At 44.5% G+C, this 27747-nt stretch overlaps 1 protein-coding gene across 1 annotated transcript; it reads right to left on the reverse strand.

Annotated features, from left to right (window-relative positions):
- Positions 1 to 106: 106 nt before the first annotated feature.
- On the reverse strand, positions 107 to 27747 carry RHAG (Rh associated glycoprotein). Its single transcript, XM_063915129.1, has 8 exons — positions 27601 to 27747; positions 26228 to 26375; positions 23520 to 23686; positions 21528 to 21665; positions 20838 to 20959; positions 20126 to 20199; positions 16852 to 16925; positions 107 to 2319 (listed from the first exon to the last, which is right to left on the reverse strand). Exons 1-8 carry the CDS (start codon positions 27745 to 27747, stop codon positions 2248 to 2250), a joined length of 942 nt encoding a protein of 313 aa, XP_063771199.1. The 3' UTR covers positions 107 to 2247.

The raw sequence follows: 27747 nt of genomic DNA on the forward strand, positions 1-27747 counted from the left end.
GTGACTTGGCATCAGTTGCAGAGCATAGTTAAACATTACTTATGACATGCTGCATTGCCCTTTAGAATAAACAGGCCGGTATCCCAAAGAATGGCAAGACTCCAGGTTTTAGGAATAGCTTAGTTTATTTAGTACAGATAAGTAATAACACATGTACATAAATTGGCATTGAGGTACAGGTTGTTATGAGTTAAAAGAACTATTTTATCATGGAATTATTCAGCTCTAGCTAATAGTCTCATGGTTCTTATAAAATCACATACATAATTGTATTTAGCGTTGAGCTGCGATCATCGTACTGTGCTCCTCCAATAGGAATACATATGATATACCGGCAGACGGAATGCCGGCTGTCACTGTACCGACAGTGGCATCCTGTCTGCCGGAATCCCGGCAGCGAGTCCCCTCGTGAGCTCTCTGCGCTCGCCACAGGTTCTATTCCCACTTGTAGATCCACCAACCGGGTGGGAATACCGAGCGTATGTTGGGAATCCAGGCGTCGGTATTTAACCGGCTGCCGGGAGTCTGGCGTCGGTCTTCTGAATGCCGGGATCCCAACAGCCGATTTATTGACTGCATCCCACCCAGTACTATCCTCACATTTTCATCAATAGTCCCTTTCATGCTGTCGGACTCTCCACCCGCGTTGTATTGTTGATTTATAATTGACGGTAGAAAAGTGTTCAGTTTTGTGATATTATTTACTTTTATAACACCTTGGGGGGAATTATTACACAGTTTATTTAGGGGGAATTATGCGGCTGCACACATGTTTGACTATTACGCTACCAATTGCATGGCTGAATTTCCTCTTCATCTCTTTGGGGTGCGAGTAAAAACGGGGCAATGAGACTTGTATCAAACTAATATTCTCTTCTCAAAGCTAGTGAAGTGCATTCAGTATGCTCATCTTTAATCTAAAACAGAAATGGCTGGCTTTTCTCTACAGATGCGCTGAACGAGACGGAAATGTTTAAGGTTCTTTATCGTTTTCCTGGTCAGCGTTCACAAATAACTCAGACGTAACGGTCGTGTACACAAGGAAGACAAACAGCATTCAAATTACATTTCTAAATGTTGTTTTAATGCAACAAATTAATAAAAAATATTACAACATAACAACTGAATAGCCATATATAATACACAACCTCTCTTATCCTCAAACTGTCCATTTTAATGGCTATTTTCCCCCTTTATTCAATAACTAATAAGAAATGTGTGATGGAAAACAAATGTTAAAATTATGCCACAAAGGTCGCTTATATTTGCTCATTATATCATTATTAATCACTAGTACACAGAGAAATGCATATATTAATCATGCCTGTATTTTAAATACTTAGGTTTTGTTTTGTTTTTTTAGTTTTTGCCATTTTTATTTGTTACCCCTCTCTAACCCTACTGGCAACGACACAGTACAAAAGCAGTAAGTGGGACAGTGATCTATCTGGAATTCTAATAAGTAAAAAGAAAAATAACTAAAAAGAAAAATAATTTTTTACAGGTATCTCTTTAACCACAGCTCTTAACATGAATCTTTTTTATTTTTTTATTTTTTTAATGTTTTATCTACATGGGGGCAGACAGGCAGGTCCGTACCAAGGGCGGAGAGGCCAGAACCTCTGTACAGAGCCCAAGTGCAAGGTTGTGGAACGTTTGCTACCATGGCGTCACCTGCTTCCATCGTGGGGGTGCCTTTCGAGGCGCACTATTGCCTAAAGAGGCGCTCAACACCCACCCAAGACTCAGCTCCCAGACTCCTCTGTGCAGCACCCTTGTCATTATGACCAGATAGCTGAAGTGCCCTGGTACATCACTGTAGGGTATAATTATTCAGTAACCAACATGCACAGCTAGAGGGAACATAACGCTAGGAAATCAGAAATGGAAGATTCAATTTGTTTCAAGTGTGAGGGGTTTTGTAGTATTATTGTATAATGTAAGAAACAAAATGCTCTCTCTTAAATAAATCATATATAATCTAAAACAAAAAAATAACAATGGAAGACTAAAAATATCTTTGATATATAATAAAGTTCTAAACCTTCCCAATTCTCGAACTATAATGAATTAGGCATGGTGCATTTGCCGGGACATAACCCCTATAAGATGCTTTTATACATGAATTACTAGTTGATATCTTTACAGGTATCGGTACTCTGTAAAACAGACGTCAGTTTGAGTCTTTACTAAACTCATCAGTAATAACATCGGGGGAGGACAGGATTCCGTAGCGATGTTCCTGGTTTATGCGTCCATCTTGATCTTTCCATGTTCACCATGATACTGGTTTTCTTGTTCATCCTCTTCTAGAGGAACCTAAAATAAATCACAGCGTTACTACCTTGGCTAGGTGGCTTGCAAAGAGTTACAGCTTGTACGCAGAATAGCTAATATGGAGTAATGCTACAGCAAGGGCAAAGGTACAGATGGAAATAGTGCAGGAGCTGGGCCTAAATAAACCCTATGCAAGCCCTGCCCCTGAGCAGGTGACATCACGATAGAGAGATGGGCACCCTAGGTGGCTCAACAAGCTGCAGGATGCGTGCCAGGTGCATCCAAAGAACTCTCCGGGCATCGCTACAGGTTGCAAGACAAATGCAGGTGCCATGCAGCAGCAACAGTGTTACCCCTGGGAACTGCACCCTGGGGTGGCATCATAGCTCCCAAAACCTCTAATTAGAAGTGATCAGTTCTCACAAGAGTGTGCAGTTTGCATGCCCTGTACACGTGGCCACGTCCCCTTGTGAATGTGCCCATTTCATTAAAAATATTTAAACCTGGTGATGTCTTTTCCTGCTCATCACCTGTGACCCCATGTCTTAGTTACTGACCATGTGACATGTAAGTCTAGTCTAGTTGGTTGTATCCATCCAATATTGATATAATACCATGTACTGTATTTGTAAGACAAATATATGCAGGCTATGAGAAATAAGCACTAGATTTCTTGACTTCTTACTCAGGTTTACATAAATTCGTCCTACTAAATTGAATCCACACAATTCATTTGTACATTGGCACTTCCTTGTGGAGATACCCCAGCACTGAGCATCTTCACATAGAAGTGCCATATGCAGGAACAATTCTGGCTGCTTTTGCATGTAGCACTTTGTCTCCATTTAGTGCAACATGGTTTGTCAAGATGCTAAACTGCAGCTTCTAGCAGTATTTACTCTTAACTTTAAATGACCTCCTCTCCAACAACCTCATCCTTTATAGCACAGGTTCTCAAACTCGGTCCTCAGGACCCCACACTGTTCATGTTTTGTAGGTCACGTGTACATTTTTAAAATGTGACAGTTGGTGATACACAGTGCACATGCTGGGTGACATGGAAAACGTGAACTGTGTGAGGTCCTGAGGACCGAGTTTGAGAACCACTGCTTTATAGTCACTGGTCATACCAAAAACATGACTCTCACATGTTTCTGGCTTCATCTGCATTGGTGGCCTCCATCTTATCCATCCTCATGGAAGCACACAAGGTGGTGGGTTTGTGATTCTACTGTCCACGCACTATGCATTTACGTCCTACCAAGTGTCCCCTTATACATGATGTCCTACAAAGTGTCACCTTACTCATGTTCCCATCTTTTGAATTACAGTACATGCAATCTAAACTTTCAAACCATTTTTCTTGTGTGTTTTTGTGATGTCCTCGTGCACCACTCTTCCTGTCTTGGCCTCTCCCAGTGGACTGACTCTTTAACACATGTTGATGAATACTACTGAACTCGTTTCTCCAGACTTTGTCTATCTATTGATTACTTTAACACCCTTTTTAGACCATCTCCTTATCACCTGAAAGCTCTCCTCCACCACTTTAAGTACTCTGCTGTTGAACTGAACCCACTTCTCCCCCCAGTTCCACTTCTCCCCCCAGTTCCACTTCTCCCCCCAGTTCATTTCTCCCCTGATCTGTCAGTATCGCATCTTAGCCAAACTCTAGTAGTGTCTCTTTGCTCAAAATGTGCGTCTTACTTGCACAAATAAAACTAAGAGCTCCATTGGTTTATTCCCAATTAATCCATTAAATATTGTAATACTAAACCACATTTAACCTTTAACTAATTAAATTAATGGTCCTTACATGACCTTAATATAACATACCCATTAAATTAAACCCCTTAAGAAAAAACATATCTATAACTGAAATAACAACACGGACACAGTAACATGTTGTGGGGGCTCACCTCACCTCCCGGACACCCTCTGAATGCTCCTGCACTTGAAGTGCCCATGTCCCCCGCACAGAGCAGGACAAACTTGTCAAGTAATTAAAGGGTAGGTGCCCCACAACAATCTTTTGGGTCACAGAAAGCCACTGAGATGCAGCGCTCTCCCGCCACAGCCAGGCGCTATTAGGCCCTGGCCCACCACCAGACCGAGAAAAAGGAAATAAATCTAAAAACTACAGCAAATCCTTAATAAACAAGCCAAGCCCTAAGGAATTAAGATTGACTCCATCAGGCCTGAAAAACCGCAAGGGGTCAGACCGCAAAAAACTATGCTTAACCACCGTCCTACCAACTGACAAGACAAAGTCAGAGACAGCAACATTAACCTTCCTCAGGTGCCCTATCCAAAGCCTTGGGGTTACGATCGTCCCTCTAAACCAAACGAGGAACCACCTCTGACCATACGATGCGCACCATTGGCCAGCGAGCCCTGACATCTATCAGCAACTCCCTCAATCGCGCAATCCGCTTCACACCTTTCAAATGACCAATGTAATTGCCTCTGACATGTAGAACCAACCACTCAGACACTTCATTGTTCTACTGCAGAAAACAGCAAAGCCATCAATACATCACAATGGAGGCCCCTGAACACCGAACAGCGTACCTGGCAACCACCCTACAACAACTCCGCCCGCCGAGCAAGCCCATGCTGCTCAGCCCAATAAATACTGTATAGGAATATCCGACTAGCCAGACTTGCCTAATAAATACTGTATAGAAATATCCGACTAGCCAGACTTGCCCAATAAATGCTGTATAGGAATATCCGACTAGCCAGACTTGCCCAATACGATTTTCTTCCACTGTAAAGAAAGAAAACCTAACTGATGAGCCAAAGCACCAAAACCATGTCATGAAAACAAAAACAACAAAATATAACAGTTAAAGCGCCTAGCCAAGGAAAGGGAAACAGGTAACCCGAGTGAAGGGGCAAAAACAACCTCCCCTGAACCAAAAGGGGCCAAATCATGGCTCCCGGGAGGAAAAAACAACAAGCACCCGTTATACCCCCATTTGTCGAATGCTAACCATTCCACAAATGGAGGGAATACAACATTTTCGGGCTGGTGCAGGAGACACAAACTACAACTGGTCGCAGTGCACATATGACTTGTAAGCGGAGGACTTCCATCTCCCAAGATTCTGTATGGAAAAAAGGTGAAGCCCCAGATGCCACAGCAGAAGTCGCGGCCCCAATCCAAAAGGAATGAGTACCGTAGCAACTGCTATCCAGCCCCAAAGCAACTAAACAACGCCGAAGTACCGCTGCAAACTGATATTGAGAGAGTGGCGAAAAATCTGCGTGAACCAACCACTGATGACCACCAGAGGGGCGACTGGCAAGGTAAGCAGCTGCAAGGGTAACCGGGCAAACCGACACATCTGCATGTGCAGAAAGTGTAACCTCCTCCCCAATTGATCCGTCCTGGAGGAACAAAGCACTGACGAATCACGCAATAAAACATCACCAACACACAAATCCAAAGAAACAAATGCCCTACTGGAAGCAACTAGCTCACTAACGGAAAAAACGACTGAAAAAGCTAAACGAAAAAGAGACGACTCCAAAGCCACGCTCAAAACCACCCCAACCAAAGCCTGTAACAGCTGCAAATCAATAGGCCTGCGCAAATCCAAACAAGACGGGCAAACCCTAGCCCAACCCTTTACGGCCCTGGAAAGAACAAAATACTTAGTTGGGTCGAAGACACCACGCAACCTACTAAAGACAGAAATTCCCACTAGCACTTGAAGCTTTAGAATCGTCCCGCTGACAGTGCTCCCAAAAAAAAAAGCCAACAAAAGGTCATGATCAGACTTACCCACAATAGCAGTACACATGAGGTAAGCCTCCCAATCGTGCCAGGCAGCACTGTAAGTTCTCAAAGTGGCCGGGGGCCAATGACCACTGCGCCAGGGACTCTAAGCCGGCCTGATAGTCTGCCAGACAAATGGAGGGCAAAGTAACCCTACCGTAGAAGCCCCCGGAGCCAGCTCAAGGAACCAAGCAAAATTAAAGCGTGACAGTGCATCAGCAATCGCGTTATCAACCCCAAGAACATGACAAGCCCTATAGCGAATATTCGCCTCCAATGGAAAATTCAGCACAAAACAGCCTCCTTAAATGACCTTCCACAACATCAAACTCTCCAAGCCCTATTTGGCTCAACCCCTTGATTGACAACACTCCACCCAACTTAGGGGGTCATTCCGAGTTGTTCGCTCGTTATTTTTTTCTCGCAACGGAGCGATTAGTCGCTAATGCGCATGCGCAATGTCCGCAGTGCGACTGCGCCAAGTAAATTTGCTATGCAGTTAGGTTTTTTACTCACGGCATTACAAGGTTTTTTCTTCGTTCTGGTGATCGTAATGTGATTGACAGGAAGTGGGTGTTTCTGGGCGGAAACTGGCCGTTTTATGGGTGTGTGCGAAAAAATGCTACCGTTTCTGGGAAAAACGCGGGAGTGGCTGGAGAAACGGAGGAGTGTCTGGGCGAACGCTGGGTGTGTTTGTGACGTCAAACCAGGAACGACAAGCACTGAACTGATCGCACTAGAAGAGTAAGTCTCAAGCTACTCAGAAACTGCACAGAGAAGTCTTTTCGCAATATTGCGAATCTCTCGTTCGCAATTTTGATAAGCTAAGATTCACTCCCAGTAGGCGGCGGCTTAGCGTGTGCAAAGCTGCTAAAAGCAGCTTGCGAGCAAACAACTCGGAATGACCCCCTTAATCTGCCTAGTAACAAAGGCTGACATATCCAGCCAATCAGGGAAAAACAGGATTCTTATTAAGCCTCATGCCTATTCAGTCTTCGTCTGTCCAACTCAGCTGCAAAGTATTCTTCTTGTTGTGCAGTTGGCATGATAACATGCATGCCTCACTGGTTTGTGCTTTAGTGCTCCAGTCTTACCCCAGACAGCAGAATCTATTTACTATTATTTCCCAGCTATATTCATAACTATAGGGCAGATTTAAGAAAAAGGTCTCATTGGTACTCCACATGATACTACTGGGCAAAAATATTGCACAGGTGCAAGCAATGCTTTACCTGTTCAATCAAAATAACTGATGTACTGTACTACAGTGGCGGAACTAGCGAGCGGTGGGCCCAGGTGCGACAAAATGCTTTGCCCCCCCCCCCATCCCATCCAAGTCCTCCCCCTCACCCCTGGAGAGGATCTGGTGAGGGGGACCTGCTCAGGGCCAGAGAAATGGATACCTAGCAACAGTGCCGTAACTAGACATTTTAGCACTGTGTGCAAGAAACGGCATCGGAGCCCCTCCCCTGCAGGCAAAACAGAGGCAGTGCGCGGCATAGGCGAGCGCAAAAATACATAGGGGAGTGGCTTCGTAGGGAAGGAGTGTGGCCACAAAATAATACCAATTCACAAAACGGTGCAGAGTAGTCTCCATTATTCAAATTATGACGCACAGTAGCACCACTACACCAGGTAGAGCCCCTTTTACACCTTACGGCGGACAGATTCCTCTTTTTACACATTACGGCAGACAGCGTCCCCTTTTTACACATTACGGCAGACAGCGTCCCCTTTTACACATTACGGCAGACAGCGTCCCCCTTTTTACACATAACGGCAGACAGCGTGCCCTTGTTACACATAGCGGCAGACAGCGTGCCCTTGTTACACATAGCGGCAGACAGCGTGCCCTTTTTACACATAACGGCAGACAACGTGCCCTTGTTACACATTACGGCAGACAGCGTCCCCCTTTTTACACATTACGGCAGGCAGATTCCCCCTTTTTACACATTGCGGCAGATAGCGTCCCCTTTTTACACATCACGGCAGGCAGATTCCTACTTTTTACACATCACGGCAGGCAGATTCCCCTTTTTTACACATTACGGCAGGCAGATTACCCCTTTTTTACACATTACAGCAGACAGTCCCCCTTTTTGCACAGAAAGAAAGAAAGAAAGAAAGAAAGAAAGAAAGAAAGAAAGAAAGAAAGAAAGAAAGAAAGAAAGAAAGAAAGAAAGAATTATACTTACTCTCTCCGCTGGCTCAGGCTCCTCGGTGCAGTTTCTGGCAGAGATCCCGGGCAGGAGAGTAGGAGGAGGAGGGAGGTGGAGGAGGGAGCCGCAGCAGCGCTGTGTTATTGGTGGAGGCGCTGCTGCTGCTGCCCCTCTGCTTCACTATAGGCTGTTCTCCGGAAGACAGCCTATAGTGAAGCAGAGGGACAGCAGCAGCAGCGCCTCAACCATTGAAACAGCACTGCTGTGGCTCCCTCCTCCACCTCCCTCCTCCTCCTTCCCCCCGTACCGATGCGCTCCTCTCCACTCTCACCGGGCGGCTGTGTGCTGCGGGCAGCGGTTGTCCGCAGCACACAGCGGCATGTAATGAGTCAGTTTGACTCATTACATGCTTTGGGCCCCTGGACAGAGGCGGGCCCCAGTGCAACGCACTGGTTGCACTGGTGGTAGTTCCGCCTCTGCTGTACTAATTAAGCCACCTGTGCTCCAGTTTGGCTATCCTTAAAACATAAGGGTCTATTTGCTAAGCCTTGAATGGAGATAAAGTAGCTGGAGATAAAGTGCCAGCCAATCAGCTCCTAACTGTCATTTTTCAAGCCCACTCTGTGACATGACAGTTAGGATCTGATTGGCTGGTCATTTATCTCCGTCCACTTTATCTCCATCCAAGGCTTAGTAAATAGACCTCCTGGACTATTTTTGAGGACCAAAGTTGGAAAATACTGCTGCAGGGCCCTCTTCCCTCATGTACTTTTCCTTCCCTCACTTATACCATTGTCTCCTCCCACCTGCCTACAGCGGAACCAAACCCTTGAGTTCCGCCATTTATTTGAGAACTATGGGGGTTATTCAGGTTTGTTAGCAAACCAAAAAAGTTAGCAACTGGGCAAAACCATGTTGACCTGCAGTGAGGAGAGATTTGGATTTGGGTGGGTTATATTGTTTCTGTGCATTGTAAATACTGGCAATTTAGATTTCAGTTGGAATACACCCCACCCAAATCTAACTCTCTCTGCACATGTTACATCTGTCACACCTGCAGTGCAAGATGGTTTTGTCCAATTGCTAACTTTTTTGTTTGCTAACAAACCTGAATAAGGCCCTATGATCATTGATGCAGAAATGTTAATAAACCATATCCATGTCCTGCAATGTTCTGTCCTGTAAGTCCCTTTTTCTTGTTTTTTCATACTGTTTCTGTACTTTATTATTATTATTATTATTATTATTATTATTATTAATAATAATAATAATATTAATAACAATAATATGACATCTCTTTAAAGTACTACTTTGGGTGTATGAATTGTGTTACTGCTAATACTGTTCTGGTGTAAATTACTTTGCAGTATCCATAGTTTACAGTCTATAATCTACTGTGTTCATCTCTAGTGGTAAGTAAACCGAGCAGGCCACCACACTGGGAACACTGGAGGAAATCACACTCTAAAACAGACTTCTTCCATTACAAATTTATGCTCTCAACCTACTGTGCTACCCTTTCACTCTCTAAACAATCATACTTCAAGAACCTCATCTTCTCCCAGTCCTCAAACCCTTGGCGCATCTTTGCCACTGTTAACTTGCTCCTCTACCCACCCCCACCTCAACTCTCCTCTTCACTCTCTGCTCTTGCCTTTGCCACCTACTTCAGATCCAAAATTTACTTCATATGACAGGACATCACATCCCACCAGACCCTGAGCAACTCCCCTACTCCATTCCCTGACCCACCCTCCTTCCCTCCTACCAACTCTGACCTCTTTCTTCCCTGTATATGGTGAGGAAGTCATGGCCCTCATCTGTTCCTCACACCATACTCCTCCCCCTTTGACCCTATTCCCTCCCGCCTCCTCTGCTACCTCTCTACTTCTGCATGTTCTCATCTTGCCCATCTCAATCTCTCTCTCATCAGACACTGTCCCTTCTGCCTTCAAGCATGCTCTTGTCTCCCCTATTCTTCAAAAACCTAACCTTGATCCAACCACTCTCTCCAACTACCGAATAATCTCTCTCCCCCCTTTTATTTCCGAACCCCTTCAACATATAGTCTACAACCTCCTTACTGCCTTTCTTTCCTCCAACTCACTACTTGACACATTCCAGTCTGGTTTCCTTTCCGTCCCCTCTACTCCACTGAAACTGCCCTCAGGAAATTCAGCAATGACCTCCATGCTGCTAAATCCAAGGGCCACTACTCTCTGCTTATTCTCCTTGATCTCTCTGCTGCATTTGACACTGTGGACCACCCTCTGCTCTTGCAAATCCTTTACTCTCTTGGTCTGCGTGATACTGCCCTCTCTTGGCTGTCCTCCTACCTTTCTGACTGTTCCTTCTCTGTCTCCTCTCAGGACTTCACTTCCCACCCACTTCCTCTACCAGGAGGTGTCCCCCAAGGTTCTATTCTTGGGCCTCTTCTTTTCTCTCTCTACACATCCTCTTTAGGTGAGCTCATTAGCTTTTTTGACTTACAATATCATCTCTGCTTTCCTTTCCTCCCCTGACCTCACCTCTGCTCTCCTCATTCATATCTCCAACTGTCTCTCTGCTATCTCTTCCTGGATGTCCCATCGCTTTCTTAAACTTAACATGTCTAAGCTGGTCATCTTCCCTCCCTCCCGCATAACCTCACCTCCCACAATGTAATTATCTATTAACGTCACAACTATTTCATCTAGCCTCCAGGTGTGCTGTCTTGAAGTAATCATTGACTCCTCCCTCTCCTTCAAGCCACACATTCAGTACCTTCCTGTTTTCATGTCAAAAACATTTCCAGGATCAGACTCTTTCTCACCAAGGATGCTACTAAGACACTCATCCACTCACTGGTCATCTCCAGATTGGACTACTGTAATCTCCTCCTTTCAGGTCTCCCTGACTTACATCTCTGTCTATTCCACTCTATCCTCAATGCTGCTGCCCATCTCATCTTCCTCACCAAATGTACTACATCCACCTCCCCTATCTTACAAGCCCTTGACTGGCTAACCTTCCCATTCAGAATCCAATACAAGCTTCTCACACTCACCTTCAAAGCCCTCACCCACTCCTCTCCCTCTTACATCTCTGACCACATGTCTCTCTACACTCTCACCCATCCTCTTCACTCTACTAATGCACGCAGCCCCTCCTGCCAACTGATTACCTCCTCCTACTCCTACCTACAATATTTTGAACATGCTGCTCCCTTTCTCTTGAATTCTCCACCTCTCCCCATCCGACTCTCCACCTCTGTACAAAAGTTTAAATGGGCTCTCAAGATGTACTTCTTCACCAAACCCAGCCAACTCTCCTCCTAACCCTATTGTCCACGCTCACGGTCTACACCTCCTGTGTCACCCCAGTCTGTTAGCCCTTCACCTATTAGATTGTAAGCTTGCAAGATAAGGGCCTTCTCCCCTCATGTGCCTTTCCTTCTCTTACTTACACTATCTTTTACTCAATACTCCCTTTGATGGCACCTAACCCCTAGTTTTCTGTACATACCTTGTACTTATCCTATATTGTCTCAAACGGTACAGTAAATGCTTTTTTCTTGTTTTGCTCATTTGTTTATGCACTCTTTAATGGGTGCTGCAGATCCCTTGTGGCGCCATATTAATTAAAGATAATAATAATAGTTGGCCCTCATTCAGATCCCGTTGGATTTTCTTTCTGATGGCAAAGTACCAATGTTTGGTCCTGCGATGTAGAATGCCATTTTTGGGGTGGGGAGGGGGTCATTGACAATCTCCATTTGTGAATACAGAGGCGTGTCGCCACCATTTAGAGGGAGGTAAAAGTCTAGGGATCCCCAATGTTGGATGGAGATTACCTGGCCTCTGCAACGGCCGGCTTTCCTGTCACCATGGGTGTCGCAAGCCGCCTGATAGTGAATCAGTAATCCAATGTCCGCCTGTAACTGTGTCCAACTAAAGCATTATTTATTATTACTAGTTATTTATATAGCGCACACATTTTCCGCAGAGCTTTACAGAGAATATTTGTCCATTCAGTCCCTGCCCCAGTGGAGCTTACAATCTATATTCCCTACGACATGTTCATGCACACTATTGATAATTTTTGTTTGGAGCCAATTGACCCATCAGTACATTTTTGGATTGTGGAAGGAAATATATACAAGCACGGGAAGAATATACAAACTCCACACAGATAGGGCCATGGCGGGAATCGAACCTATGACCTCAGTGATGCGAGGCAGTAATGCTAACCACTACACTGTACATGCTGTCCCATTATGAAGTTTAATACATTTGTGTCAGTGTGAGATTCCACAGAGAACATGGGGAAGAGTAGATGCAGAAGAATTACTGTAGCTTCATTTAATTTGCTACTGGTATAAAATGAATGATAGAAATGTACATTAGCTGATAATTAAATTGAGAATACTGTACGTGCTATACACCTCTGCAGACTTACCTTTATACCGACTCACACGGTGTCGGCGTGTCTGGTATTTGGGAACAGTAGTGTTTGTTTTGTTAATATTTTATGAGAGTTGTTATTGGACTCTGAAGCCAGACACAATTATGTTATTTAGTAGCCAGACTTCTCACAAAATGTTCTCCATAGATAGTTATTGCAACATAAAATGCGAAAGGAAGGGTCTCATAATAAAACATTTACAGGTGAACGCAGGTTGGATAGCTAATTTTTAGCCTGGCAGGCAAACCCAAGCAAGTGGCCCAGCTTCATCTACCAGTGCCCCATAATAGTAACACGGGTGTATGACAAAATGCGATAAGCATGGTTTGTAATAGCCAATTAAATTAGAAAAAATAGCTATATCAAAGAACTATAATTAAATACAGCCTTACCTGACTTTGGGGTCTATTTACTAAGTCTTGAATGGAGATAAAGTGGCGTATAGCGGAGGTAGTGCCAATATTTAAAAAGGGGAGCAAAGCTGAACCAGGTAATTATAGACCAGTTAGCCTTACATCTATAGTGGGGAAAGTATTGGAAGGTATTCTAAGGGACAGTATTCAAAAGTTCCTTGAAGCAAATAAGGTCATTAAAAGGAACCAACATGGATTTGTGAAGGACAGATCATGTCAGACCAACTTACTTGGCTTTTATGAATCTTAAGTGCGAACCTGGATTAGGGTAAAGAGGTGGATATAATCTTTTTAGACTTTGCCAAAGCTTTCAACACTATACCACAAATGCGTCTTATCTACAAGCTACAAGAAATAGGGCTAGGGAGCACAATATGCACTTGGGTCAGTAATTGGTTAGATAATAGGGAGCAGCGCTTTGTGGTCAATTGATTATTTTCAAATTGGACTAAAGTACTAAGTGGTGTGCCACAAAGGTCTGTACTTGGACCACTTTTGTTCAACATTTTCATCAACGACCTAACAGTAGGTCTAGAGAGCATGGTATCAATTTTCGCAGACGATACCAAATTGTGTAAGGTTATAAATACGGAGGGGGATGCTGAGTCTTTTCAGAATGACTTAACTAAACTGGAAGCATGGGCAGCAAAATGGAGAATAAGATTCAACACAGACAAGTGTAAGGTAATGCACTGTGGGGGCAAGACCAAAAATAACACCTACATACTAAATGGGGTAATATTAGGGGATTCTGTACTGGAAAAAGACTTAGGGGTTCACATAGATAACAAATTAAGCAGCAGTACCCAAAGTAGGAGTGCAGCAAAGAAGGCTAATAAGATATTAGCATGCATAAAACGGGGAATTGATGCAAGGGACGAGAGTATTATACTCCCATTATATAAATCACTAGTGAGGCCTCATCTTGAATACTGTGTGCAATTTTGGGCACCATATTACAAAAAGGATATCCTGGAGCTAGAAAAGGTTCAGAGGCGGGTGACCAAACTAATCAAGGGCATGGAGACGCTGGAATACGAGGAAATGCTTGCAAGGCTAGGCATGTTTACATTGGAAAAAAGGAGACTAAGAGGGGACATGATCAACATTTACAAATATATAAGGGGTCAATGCACAGAGCTTGGGAGGGACCTATTTTCTATAAGATCAGCACAGAGGCCAAGTGGCCACTTGCTTAGGTTAGAGGAGAGGAGTTTCCGCACATTGAGGCAAAAAGGTTTTTTCACAGTAAGGACAATACGTGTTTGGAATTCCCTGCCTGAGAGAGTAGTAACTGCGGACTCAGTCAACACCTTTAAGAATGGGTTAGATAAATACCTATTGGATAAAGATATTCAGGGTTATGGTGCATAGGCACGCATTATAGTTAATATAACTAGTCCTAACATAAAAATAACTAGTCCTATAATAAGACTGCATAGGAGACCACAAATAGGTTGAACTCGATGGACAATTGTCTTTTTTCAACCTTAGTTACCATGAAAGTGGACGGAGATAAAGATCCAGCCAATCAGCTCCTAAATACCATGTCACGGGCTGGGTTTGAAAAATGGTTGGTACTTTATCTCCGTCCACTTTATCTCCATCCAAGGCTTAGTAAATAAACCCCCCTATCTTGGTGGCTTTATAGTGCAGGATAGTCAACATTTCCATTGATGGTAAAAAGCAGAACTTGAATCTCTGGTGGCAACCCAAATAAATGATTTACCTCTCCTGTGGTTCCACACGGTCTACTGATGTGCTGCAAATTAAGTCTGGCTCTCAGCAGAAGGGGTGGGGAGACTCCCCCTAAACTGGGGAGTTAGGGTTGGGCACTAGGGGGAGGGTTAGGCTATGGGACAGGGAGGTTAGGGTTAGGCACTCTGCGGAGGGCTAAGCTATAGGAGGGGGAGGTTAGGGTTAGGCACTAGGGAGAGGGATAGGATTAGGAACTATGGGGAGGTTAGGGTTAGGCACTAAGGGGAGGGTTAGGATTGGGCACTAGGGGGAGGGACAGGGTTAGGCTCTGGGAAGGGAAGGTTAGGGTTAGGCACTGGGGGGCTAGGGTTTGGCACTAGGAGAGGGCTAGGGTTAGGAACTTGGGGGATGGGATAGGGTTAGGCTATGGGAGGGGAGGTTAGGCACTAGGGAGAGGGTTAGGCTATGGGAGGGGAGGTTAGGGTTAGGCACTGGGGGGGATAGGCACTATGGGAAGGGTTAAGCTGTAGGAGGGGGAGGTTAGGGCTAGGCACTAGGGAGAGGGATATGGTTAGGAACTATAAGGAGGGTTTGGGTTAGGCTATAGGAGGGGAAGGTCAGGGTTAGGCACCAGGGGGAGGGTTTGGCTCTGGAATGGGAGGTTAGGGTTAGGTACTAGGGGCATTAGGGTTAGGCACTAGGAGGAGGGTTAAGAAATAGGAGTGGGAGGTTAGGGTTAGGCACTAGGGGAAGGGATAGGGTTAGGCACTATGGGGAGAGTTAGGGTTAGGCATTGGGGTCTTAGGATTAGGCACTAGGGTGAGCATTAGGGTTAGGCCATGAGAGGGGGAGGTTAGGGTTAGGCACTAGGGGGGTGTTAGGGTTAGGCACTATGGGGAGGGGGAGGTTAGGGTTAGGCACTAGGGGGGGTTAAGCACTAAGGAGAGGGATAAGTTCAGGCACTATGGGGAGAGTTAGGGTTAGGCACTAGGGGTAGGGATAGGCTATGGGAGGGGAAGGTTAGGGCTAGGCACTGGGGGGTTAGGGTTAGGCACTAGACTGAGGGAGGGTTAGGCCATAGGAGGGGGAGGTTAGGCTATGGGAGGGGGGCTAGGGTTAGGCACTAGGGGAGGTATAGAGTTAGGCTATGGGAGGGTTAGGATTAGTAATACTGAGTGGCGGATGTTGCTCAGGATCTGCCAGAAGTTACCTGACTTCATCACCTGACCTGGAAGACCCTGCTGGACCCATCCTACAAGGTTAGTCACTACTAGATCACAATGGAACATCTGTTGACATTCTAATCATGTCAACACTCCATCAGTGTCAACATGATTAGTGTCAGTGTGGTTAATGTAGATTCCAATGAATGTTGGCAAAATATATTGCACCCCTGTCTATTGCGGTTTGTTGTCTTAACTGAAGAAATAGTGTGTTGCATGCTGGATAGTTACAGCCATTTACCAAACAGTGTGTGGGAAATCTGGGCTCTCTCCACCAATCAACATTATTGGAGCCATTTACAGGACACGACGGCTGCCATTATGGCCAGTCGCTGTGAGGTTCATGGCTGAAGATGTTACTCTGCTCTTCCAAATGAATCAGAAGAGTAGAAAGCTTCTGCCTGCATCCATGAACTGTGCATCTGCAGTGTAAGATTTGCAAGACATAAATCACCCAGCCCCCCCCTTGTCTTCTCCGATTATTAGTATTACTATTTATTAATTATGCATTTTGCATTCCAGTTGGGGCTAAATAAATTGTGGGAGTGTTTCTTCAATGGCAGAACCTCAACTACAGGATGGGATGTGGCGGCTACTAGAGGTTGGGGGGGCTACTCGGCAATGCCTGTGTATTGAAGGCTGATGCTAGGTTGGGTGGTGCAACATCACTGAGCCCTCCCACAATTTTCGTTATGGGATCCATCAATGCCCGTGTTCTGCACCTGAAGCTTCTTATTCAAGAACCGCAGTGTGAAAGCAGGAAGAGAGGATTGTGCGCGTCACTATACATATACGGATTTCGCAGCATGGAAGTTTAGTTATTTAATTTGATACATTTTCATTTTACTTACTTCCCAGTAGATTGAGTCATCGTAGCAGCTCTGGTCAGGTGGTTGCCCCCAGAAAGGTAATTTTAGTATGAATCCTAGAGAAACAGACAATAGAAAATGTTATACATATTCAATATACAGTCATTATTTGTATTCTATGGATGAGATTCAAATGATATATCACGCCCAATTTCCTTTCTAAAATTATCTCCGTTAATGCGCATATTGCGTCCATAGTAATCAGGTTTACTGTGTAAAGGGTTGGGTGCCGAGCTACTCCGGGGGTAGCGAGCTGAAATAACGATACATCGTCCCTGACGGGAGAAACAGAACGAGTGTGGAAAGGGGTGAAAAGAATTGAATCCCGCTCTATGGGGGTCATTCCGAGTTGTTCGCTCGCAAGCTGCTTTTAGCAGCTTTGCACACGCTAAGCCACCGCCTACTGGGAGTGAATCTTAGCTTATCAAAATTGCGATCGAAAGATTTGCAATATTGCGAAAAGACTTCTCTGTGCAGTTTCTGAGTAGCTCGAGACTTACTCTTCCAGTGCGATCAGTTCAGTGCTTGTCGTTCCTGGGTTGACGTCACAAACACTCCCAGCGTTCGCCCAGACACTCCTCCGTTTCTCCAGCCACTCCTGCGTTTTTCCCAGAAACGGTAGCGTTTTTTCACACACACCCATAAAACGGCCAGTTTCCGCCTAGAAACACCCACTTCCTGTCAATCACATTACGATCACCAGAACGAAGAAAAAACCTCGTAATGCCGTGAGTAAAATACCAAACTGCATAGCAAATTTACTTGGCGCAGTCGCACTGCGGACATTGCGCATGCGCATTAGCGACTAATTGCTCCGCTGCGAGAAAAAAATAATGAGCGAACAACTCGGAATGACCCCCTATATCTCTGCTGAAGGCTTCTGAAATAAGTTAAGCACTCATTCACAATCACAGACACCCCCCCCCTTCCCCAGAAAAACAGAGCCCCCACCCTCTACTCCTTCATATCACTCCCAGCTGGACTGTTTCCCAACCTTTACAATAGGGCAGCATTTATATTACAAAGTTAGTTAATAGCTATTCTCTCCTTGACGTCTTTAAATTGCTGAGAGACGAACACAGGAACATTGCTATCGTACATTCGAATGTTTTTATGAAATCGACAGAAACGCACCATGAAACGCGTTGCATGGACGTATAGATGCTCAAAAAGTGGAAACCAGTTTGAAGTTTGAACAAATGCTACAATTCAAACATTTCCAAATGCTATAAATCTGCTGATCAACATCTGCAGCTCCCGCTGACTGTGCGAGGTTTCTATCCGCAGTGAAATGATTATTTAAAAACATTTAAACACTGGTTTAATAATAATTTGAAATAGTAAAAAAGTAAAGTTTTTTATTTGCACAGCAGACAGTTCAGCTTTCACCCTTCGAGTTTTGTAATATATTCGGGCCCAAGTACTAAGTCTTGGGGAGGGATAAAGTACCAACCAATCAGCTGCTACAGTAAGAGTCATTTTTCAAACACAGCCAGCCTGTAACATGGCAGTTAGGAGCTGATTGGCTGGTACTTTCTCTCTCTCCACTTTATCACTCTCCAAGATTAGTACATCTCCCCCACTAGATTGATTGCGTGCGCACACTGGCTAGGACAATGGGGACTATTCAGATCTGATCGCAGCAGCAAATTTGTTAGCAGTTGGGCAAAACCATGTGCACTGCAGGTGGGGCAGATGTAACATGTGCAGAGAGAGTTAGATTTGGGTGGGGTGTGTTCAAACTGAAATCTAAATTGCAGTGTAAAAATAAAGCAGCCAGTATTTACCCTGCACAGAAACAAAATAATCCACCCAAATCTAACACTCTCTGCACATGTTATAACTGCCACACCTGCAGTGCACATGGTTTTGCCCATTAGCTAACAAATTTGCTGCTGTGATCAGGTCTGAATTAGGCCCGAATTTTATTTTTATTTTTTCATTTTTAAAATCTCATCCCACAAAAAGAATACTCATTTCTGAAAGTGGGAGCAAATCACTTGTGAAATCACACAGCGGCCGATTATGAATGACTGTGCAAGCATATGCACCACAATCCGCACGCGCGTCGCCAAACAGTAACAGGATGGTGCGAAAATATCGATCGCACGGGCGTTTCCAAGGTGATTGACAGGAAACGTACATTTGGGGTTGGTAACTGGCCGTTTTCTGGAAGTATGTGGAAAAACACCGCGATCAGCCAGTTCTCATTGCACTGTAGGAGTAGGTCCTGGGCTACGCACAGACTGGACAGACTGGAAAAAGCATTCGTTGGTGAGTGAGTTGCGAACGGATTTGCAGATGTCCGCTGTCTGGCGAAGTTTTCATACGGGTTACACATGCATTCGCACACTTGCACCGGGCAGGTTTTCATTCTCTATTGGCGGCCATTATTTGATCGCAAACCTCTGCAAATTTGCAGCACAGTGATAAGGTCTTAATTAGGACTATAGATACAGTGTGCCTAACCCACACAGAACTAAGGGGGTCATTCCGAGTTGTTTGCTCGCTAGCAGTTTTTAGCAGCCGTGCAAACGCTATGCCGCCTCCCACTGGGGAGTGTATCTTAGCTTAGCAGAAGTGCGAACGAAATGATCGCAGAGCGGCTACAAAATAATTTTGTGCAGTTTCAGAATAGCTTCAGACCTACTCAGCGCTTGCGATCACTTCAGACTGTTCAGTTCCCGTTTTAATGTCACGAACACGCCCTGCGTTCGCCCAGCCACGCCTGTATTTTACCAGGCACGCCTGCGTTTTTTCGAACACTACCTAGAAACGGACAGTTGACACCCAGAAATGCCCCCTTCATGTCAATCACTCTGCAACCAGCAGTGCGACTGAAAAGCTTCACTAGACCTTGTGTGAAACTACAACATTTGTTGTAATAGTACGACGGGCATATGCATTGTGCCGCATGCGCAGAAGTGCCTTTTTTTTGCCTGACCGCGGCACAGCGAACGAATGCAGCTAGCGATCAACTCAGAATGACCCCCTAGGTGTCCACCAATTTGCCCAGCTCCTATCGTAAGAAGATACCAACATTTGTAATTGTCACAGATCTCTGTGTAAAATTGCGCATTACCTGTAATAACACGTGTGCGATTCTATAAACCCTGGCATGACATCATAACAATACATTTTTGCAACTTCATAATAGTTTTAATGTGTCCATAAACATACAGTAAGTAGCCGGAGGTTATTACAGTATGTGACCTGGACCCAAGAGCCAGAAGATACCGCTCTAACCTTTACACACCTGTAATCACTCCTCCAACAACAGCGATGCCAAACGTTGCAGCCAACGCAGCTCCTTGAAGGATGGGACTATATCTGGAACACAGGTCACAGACAAGTACATTTAGACATTTGGGAGCTGATACTTAGTTGCTTACAAAATGGCTGTGGTGACAGGCAGTCAGATACCTTATGCTAATGCAAGATTCCATAGAACTAATACGGGTTTGTGCATCTGCAAGTGCAGCCATTGATATTACGCCGGACACTACCTCTGTCACTGGGCCTTTGCACGAGCCGCAAGCTACCGTCCCGATTTTGGTGGCAGGGCTGGATTAACAATGCAGCTACTGTAGCAACAGGTAGCTCTCCAGCTCCAGGCATCCCCTTAAAAATAGGCCCATCACCATGACAACAGAATGACGACCAGCTGCACAGTATTCAAATTATATTTCCTCATAAAATTCTTTCATTTTTTTTTATACTTTTACACATTTAGGGAAACACTGGGATGGATAGAGTAGGGTTGAATATGCCCACATGGCACTGGCCACACCCACACAGCATTTGCCACACCCACATAGCACAGACCATGGCTCCTCCCCTTCTCAGTACAGGCCCTTGAACATATTCATCCCCAGGCCCATGTGGCTCGTAAACCCGTCCTGTTTGGCGGCACAGTCCCCCCCACCTCCCTTTGAATCTCATTTCAAAGGACTCTGATGTCCACTCACTGGGGCTTAGCTCCAAGCGCTGTGGCCACTATCCCTGCAATGCCTCCAAAGATTCCTGGCAGGCCGTGTAGGTTGTGCACACCGCATGTGTCCTGGATCCTCAGCTTGGAAGCAACAATTGGCTGAAACACAGAATCCGATTACTATTTGTTAAATTGGGTGGAATTTCCACTGACAAATATGATTGGCACATAAGGGGTTATTTTTAAAATCTATCGGAACAGACGTACAGTACAGTAGGTGGTAATGTCCATTATTTTTACAACTATTGCCAATAACGTGTGAACAGAGCTGAGCTTAATCAGTACCTGGCCTTATATATACACATATAGGGGCCGATTCATGTTTGTATGGAATTGTAGGTATGTCGCCAGGGGAGTCACAGCCTGTATATAGGGGAACTCATGCAGTACTGACTATACTGTACACTAGTTACCAGCCCATCAAAGTGACGGAACAACATAACAGTAAAGTCAGTGCCGCCGGCTGTGCGCGCCCGAATGGAGCAACACTTGTATTGCTCCTTTGGGTGCCATCTAGTGGCCGCCGGCGCAGAAAATACTTGAATGCTCCCCCCAGAGAGGTGAAGAGCAGCGTATGCCTTTTATTATATAGGATTGGAATAAACAAACTTGCAGTGTCGCTGATTGAACGATTTGTGAACAGCATTTGGGTTTTGTGCAAACTTACAGTCAAAAACTTAAATCCCACAGTGGATATAATTCCAGCAATAAAACCAATGATCATTGCTCCGAATGGCCCGATATTCATATCAGCGCAGGTGCCCACGGCGACACCTCCGGCCAGGGTGGCATTCTGAATGTGGACCTGTGTGTGGCAATGACATTCATTAGTAACTTGAAGAACACTCACTGAAATAACATTCACTATTATTACACAAGTAACTGGTAGCATGCTTAGGTTTGCAAAGTCCTTCTCACTCATGCTGACTGTAGGTATATCAGTTTCTTAAATGTTTAGGGGGGGAGAATTCAATTCTTGGTGATGTTTTTAACTTGCCTTGGGAATGTAGTCAAGGCGGTCAGAATGACACCACCTTGCAGTTAGAGTGTTACCATCACCAGTTTTCTCCTGCACCCTATCAAAGTGCATAGGAAAGTGTACGATGTTGGGTTAACATAATTCTTGGGGAATGGCAGATAACCTAAACACAACACGCGCAATTGAATAGCGCCACCATAGCTCTGTACTGGTTATGTATTCATCACCACCGTAGCTTTGTCCAGTTTATTTATATAGTGCCGCCATTGCATTGTACTGGGAATGTCGCCTTAGTGATCCCAGCATTGATTACCCAGTCCATAGGAAACAGTAACCTTATATACTGTAAGCTCATCACTTTCTGTAGTCTGACGGATAGAACGGCGGCTATGTCTATCTGTAGGGCCACAATGCGGCCACAGGCCGGAGCTTGCCAGTTGTGACAGGAAAGTAATAGGTTCTGAATCCCCCCCACCCCCCCCACCCTTCCATCCGTGAGAGTAGAAACGTGGCAGCATGATTAACAGATTGTTAGAAAAAAAATCTGACAGCATGCAGTAAGCAACCATTAAATATATATAAGTAGCAAAATTGTGTTTGAATTGACTTTTCAAATAGAGTGATTGTCGCTGCAGGAGAGAACCCCAACTGTATAGGTTAAAATTAGTATACTGCACTTTCCAGTATATATAAATCATTTTATTATTTGCTAGTAACAGATTAATATAATTATAAGGTGAACAACAAATAAACATGCTGCATATTTTTAAATATAGAAAATATGGATTCCGATTCAAACCACACAACTATGGGGCATATTCAAGTGGCCAGGTGATTTTTGCTGTAAAAATAACCACGGATCCCGCAACCAATTTTTCATTACCGCAGGTGTGTGCACTCCAGATACTCATGGTATTTAACTGAAGAAAATGCTTGTGCAATTTTATGGGCTTGAGACCCACAGAAAATGGGGGAACAGCCTGTCCTCAAAAGTAAACAAATATTGGGTAATGTCTATTACTGTCCCAACTAAGAAAAAAAAACCTTTAAAAATGCATTACCCTAAATGGCTGATTTGTGAATTTAAAAAGTAAATAAAAATAGTGTAAAAAGCTCATGAATTTTGTTTAATTACAAACAGATTGAAGGAAAAATGTAAAAAATATGAAGCAAGAATTTTTTGGTTAAATAACTAGTGAAAATAAATTTGGGGTACACAAGCTAATGAAAAGGTTTATTTTGGGGTAATTTGAGGGCATTTCTTTTTTTTTAACTAGCAATAATGACATGTCAATAATGAATTAATTAAGCTAATTGGAAACTTCAAATTGCCTAATTAGCCATTCGGAGGTTCTGAAGAGGTCCCTGACATTTTATCTTAAAATAAGGATTATTTTCATTTTTAAATTCCTACAGAAATTACTGCGACTGATTTCCCCCCCCCTGGCAATTGAATAGGAAAATCTTGCGGCTGTTGAATAGACCCTGCCCTGCTGTTTTGGTTTTGTTTTTAATTGTGCTTTGCAATTGGCTATGCCCCTATATATTATGTATGTATTTCATTCTTAGCCACTGTAATTTCACCTAGAAACTAATTTTAGGAGATGGTTTCAGAGTTAATTATATAGGATAATCTGTGTCACTTTAACTTAACATTATCTCTGTATATATTTGGCTTACCATGTCAAACTTCCCTTTATGTTCTAGCAAGCTGGAGAAGGCATATGCAGTTAGTACACAGGCCGCCAATGAGAAGTAAGTGTTAATAATTGCCATTTCTTGATCTGCTCCATGTTCAGCAATGGCAGAATTGAAACTTGGCCAAAACATCCACAGAAAGAGGGTTCCTGCAATAATAGGGGGTTTAGTTATTGCGTTCAAAAATAATAAATGTTCAGAATCCCTGTAAGACTGTATTATACTAGTGCTTCCACTGACTAATTGCTTACTAGACTCTATTCGCTCTCAGAGCTGTGCCATATATTTTCCCCAGGATGCATTTGTCTGCAGAATTTTATATATTTTATTTGGTGGAACTCCATAAGTGTTAGAAAAGGAATATCCCCTATTATTTTTGCTTGCACTGACCAGCAAGCTCAACTCTTTCTATAGGCTATTCATTGCAAAAACATTATCTCAATATCTTGTGATTATTACTTACAATATAAAAAATATTCTATAACCTTCTACCTAATTTCTCCTTCCCTTTTCTATAGGATGCTAGCTATCCACATGATTTACTGTGCCGCTGGGCTAACTTCCTTAATTACTACTAAAAATCAAACTTTTTTTGCAACATATCTTTTTTAAAACAACAGTTTCTTTTAGCATGAAACAAGATGAACATTCAGCTTCCATTTTGTTTATTCAATTAATCATATCACCATTATGCAGAGCAGCAAGCAAAAGTGGAAATTATAGACTGTATTGTCAGGACTTTGCTACTCTACAAATCAGTATCTTCCACCCTGGAAAGAGTTTTCTACAAACATCTATCACAGCTTCACCCAGAGGCGTCACCAGGTGTGGTGACACCCGGTGCGCACCCCTGATGTACTGCCGCGATCGCGGCAAAAAGGGGGGCGTGGCCTTACAGCTAGGGGGCGTGTCTTCGCGGGGATACTGGTATCGTCACTCTGGGGGCGTGCCCAGCATCTCCGGAGATGCTGGGCTTCCCCCAGAGACGGTCTCAGTGTGCTGTCAGCTCCTCTGCTATGACAGGAGCCGGGTGCTGTAGCGGAATTTCACACTGCAGCACCTGGCTCCTGTCACTACGGAGGAGCTGACATTTGGTGTCACCCCCTCCAGGTGTCACACCCGGGTGCGGGCCGCACCCCCCGCACCCGCCTTGTGACGCCACTGGCTTCACCCATCTGCTTCTTACACTCATATATAACAGAGCGTAATAGATGTGTGATAGACACAAAGTAACCAGGGACAGTTCTAGACTTTGTGACGCACATGGTGAAACTTTCCATTGGTGCCCCCATAGGTACACTGTGTAAAATATAGGGGCATGGCTCAACGTGGAAGGGGCGTGGCCACAAAAGAGTACCAGTTCACATTACAGAGCACAGTAGTGTCTGTCAGTTACATTACGCCACACAGTAGTACCCCTTATACACATTATGCCACGTTAGAGCCCCTTACATACAATCCATCACAGTAGAGCAGAGCCTCTTATGTACATTTTGCCAGGTAGTGCCCCTTATACCCATTATACCAGGTAGAGCCCCTTATACACATTATGCCAGGTAGAGCCCCTTTATTACACATTATGCCAGGTATATCAATTTTGCCAGGTAGAGCCCCTTATACCCATTATACCAGGTAGAGCCCATTTTAGACCTGTTATGCCTTTTTTACACGTTACAACAGGTAAAACCCCTTTTATATAGGTTACGCCAGCTAGAGCCCCTTTTATACATGTAATGCCATGTAGATCCCCTTTTATACACATTATGCCAGTTAGAGCCTCTTATACACATTACACCAGGTAGATCCCTTTTATACATGTTATGCCAGGTAACACCCCTTATACACATAACGGCAGGTAGAGCCCATTTTATTTACATTATGCCAGGTAGAACCCCTTACACATGTTATGCCAGGTAGAGTTCCTTATACAAATTATGCCAGGTAGAGCCCCTTATACACATTACAGCAGGTAGAGCTCCTTATACACGTTATGCCAGGTAGAGCCCCTTTTATACACGTTATGACAGGTAACACCCCTTATACACATAACGACAGGTAGAGCCCCTTTTATTTACATTATTCCAGGTAAAGCCCCTTATACATGTTATGCCAGCTAGAGCTCCTTATACACATAATGCCAGGTAGAGCCCCTTATACACATTACACCTGGTAGAGCCCCTTTTTACACATTATACCAGTTAGATCCATTTTACCAGTTAGAGCCCCTTATACAGATTATGCCAGTTAGAGTCCCTTTTATACAGGTTTCACCAGGTAGAGCACCTTATACATGTTGCACCAGGTAGAGCCCCTTTTATACACTTTCGCCAGGTAGAGCCCCTTAAACACATTATACAGAAAAATAAAAGTATTATACACGTTACACCAGGTAGAGCCCCCTACACACATTACATGCCAGGTAGAGACCTTTATACAGAGAGTGAGAGACAGAGAGAGAGAAGGAAAGAGTGAGTGTGTGTGTTGTCTGCCCTGCTGCCTGTGTCCCTGTAACCCAACGAACACTAGCTCCGGGTCCCGCCTGCCACAATAGTAGGTCCCCAGCTCCAGTCCATCTCTCACATGGACGGAGCGGATACTTACGGCCTCAGCAGTTCCCGATACCTCACATTCACCCAGCATGCAGCATGTATGAGATGTCACCATATCGGCAGAAGACCTGGGTTCCTTACCGATCATAGCAAATAGGTCAGAGTGATAGACGGATCCTTCGTTCTCATGTCCGTTTTTCAGTCCAGATCGATAAAGAACTGCCGACACAGCCAACCCGAAGTAGGCTCCGAATGCATGGATAATCATGGATGCACCAACATCTGTAGCCTGCAAAACAAGTAATCTGTATATAATGTTGTTGGAACTGCAAATCATCATTAGTAATATATGGGGAAATCGTGCCAATATGGTACATCCTGCTGCGTTTCCATTTTCTTATCATTACATTTTAGCTTTATGGCCCTATGTCTGATTTAACACTGCCGCGTGTGACTGCTGCAGGGTCCCAGTCTAACGTCTCTATCTGCCACCTTTGAGGTCTGTGAACCCGCCCAGTGGGGGTAATTCAAATGGTGTTAATGCCGGCAGCCAGCAAATGGCGCCCAACTGAGCTATTCAATTGTAGCTCTGTTCGAGCGCGATCGGCTGCCCTTGAGGGTGGCAAGCTGAAATATACGAAAAGTGACCTGTTTGGGCTTCCAAACGTCACTTTTCGTGATTGCTTCCATTAGTGTAGTGGAGTTAAGCTACTTTACGCAGTTAAACCTGAGACCCCAATGGGCGCAATCAGTGCGATAGGAGACCTCAATTGAATATCGGCCCTGTGATCTACCGTCACTTTAGACAAGAGATCGGAAGGCCATAACAATTGGCTTCCCATCAGTATGTCCTCCATATTTGCTGCCAGATGGGCACTTTGGTGGTCATTCCGAGTTGTTCGCTCGGTAAATTTCTTCGCATCGCAGCGATTTTCCGCTTATTGCGCATGTGCAATGTTCGCACTGCGACTGCGCCAAGTAAATTTGCTATGCAGTTAGGAATTTTATTCACGGCATTACGAGGTTTTTTCTGCGTTCTGGTGATCGTAATGTGATTGACAGAAAGTGGGTGTTTCTGGGCGGAAACTGGCCGTTTTATGGGAGTGTGTGAAAAAACGCTACCGTTTCTGGGAAAAACGCGGGAGTGGCTGTAGAAACGGAGGAGTGTCTGGGCGAACGCTGGGTGTGTTTGTGACGTCAAACCAGGAACGACAAGCACTGAACTGATCGCACTGGAAGAGTAAGTCTCGAGCTACTCAGAAACTGCACAGAGAAGTCTTTTCGCAATATTGCAAATCTTTCGTTCGCAATTTTGATAAGCTAAGATTCACTCCCAGTAGGCGGCGGCTTAGCGTGTGCAAAGCTGCTAAAAGCAGCTTGCGAGCGAACAACTCGGAATGAGGGCCTTTGTGTGGCCATCTATTTGGGGCCTGATAGGAGGAGCAGCCAGGGCGCAGTATCTACAGCTACAGTATGTCCTAAGCTGCAACACGGGAATGACAAACACGACTTACCTGTAAGAAGGCTACAAGATGTTCATTACACGCAAACACAAAGATCTCCAGGACAGCCATGATCAACATCTGGACGGGGCTGGTCTTCCCCAGCACAGCGCCAAATGAAATTAACACCGTCGCAGTGCTGAAGTCAGCATTTATCAT

Source organism: Pseudophryne corroboree, chromosome 4, assembly GCF_028390025.1.
Source record: "Pseudophryne corroboree isolate aPseCor3 chromosome 4, aPseCor3.hap2, whole genome shotgun sequence".
NCBI lineage: Eukaryota > Metazoa > Chordata > Amphibia > Anura > Myobatrachidae > Pseudophryne > Pseudophryne corroboree.

What these genes read in the sequence shown, in the direction of transcription:
- RHAG (XM_063915129.1), bottom strand. Translation starts at nt 27,747, where the DNA reads ATGATAAATGCTGACTTCAGCACTGCGACGGTGTTAATTTCATTTGGC. An exon ending in TGACCTATTTGCTATGATCG is followed by an intron (nt 23,687 to 26,227) that starts GTAAGGAACCCA and finishes CTATTATTGCAG; the next exon opens with GAACCCTCTTTCTGTGGATG. An exon ending in ATAAAGGGAAGTTTGACATG is followed by an intron (nt 21,666 to 23,519) that starts GTAAGCCAAATA and finishes TGCCACACACAG; the next exon opens with GTCCACATTCAGAATGCCAC.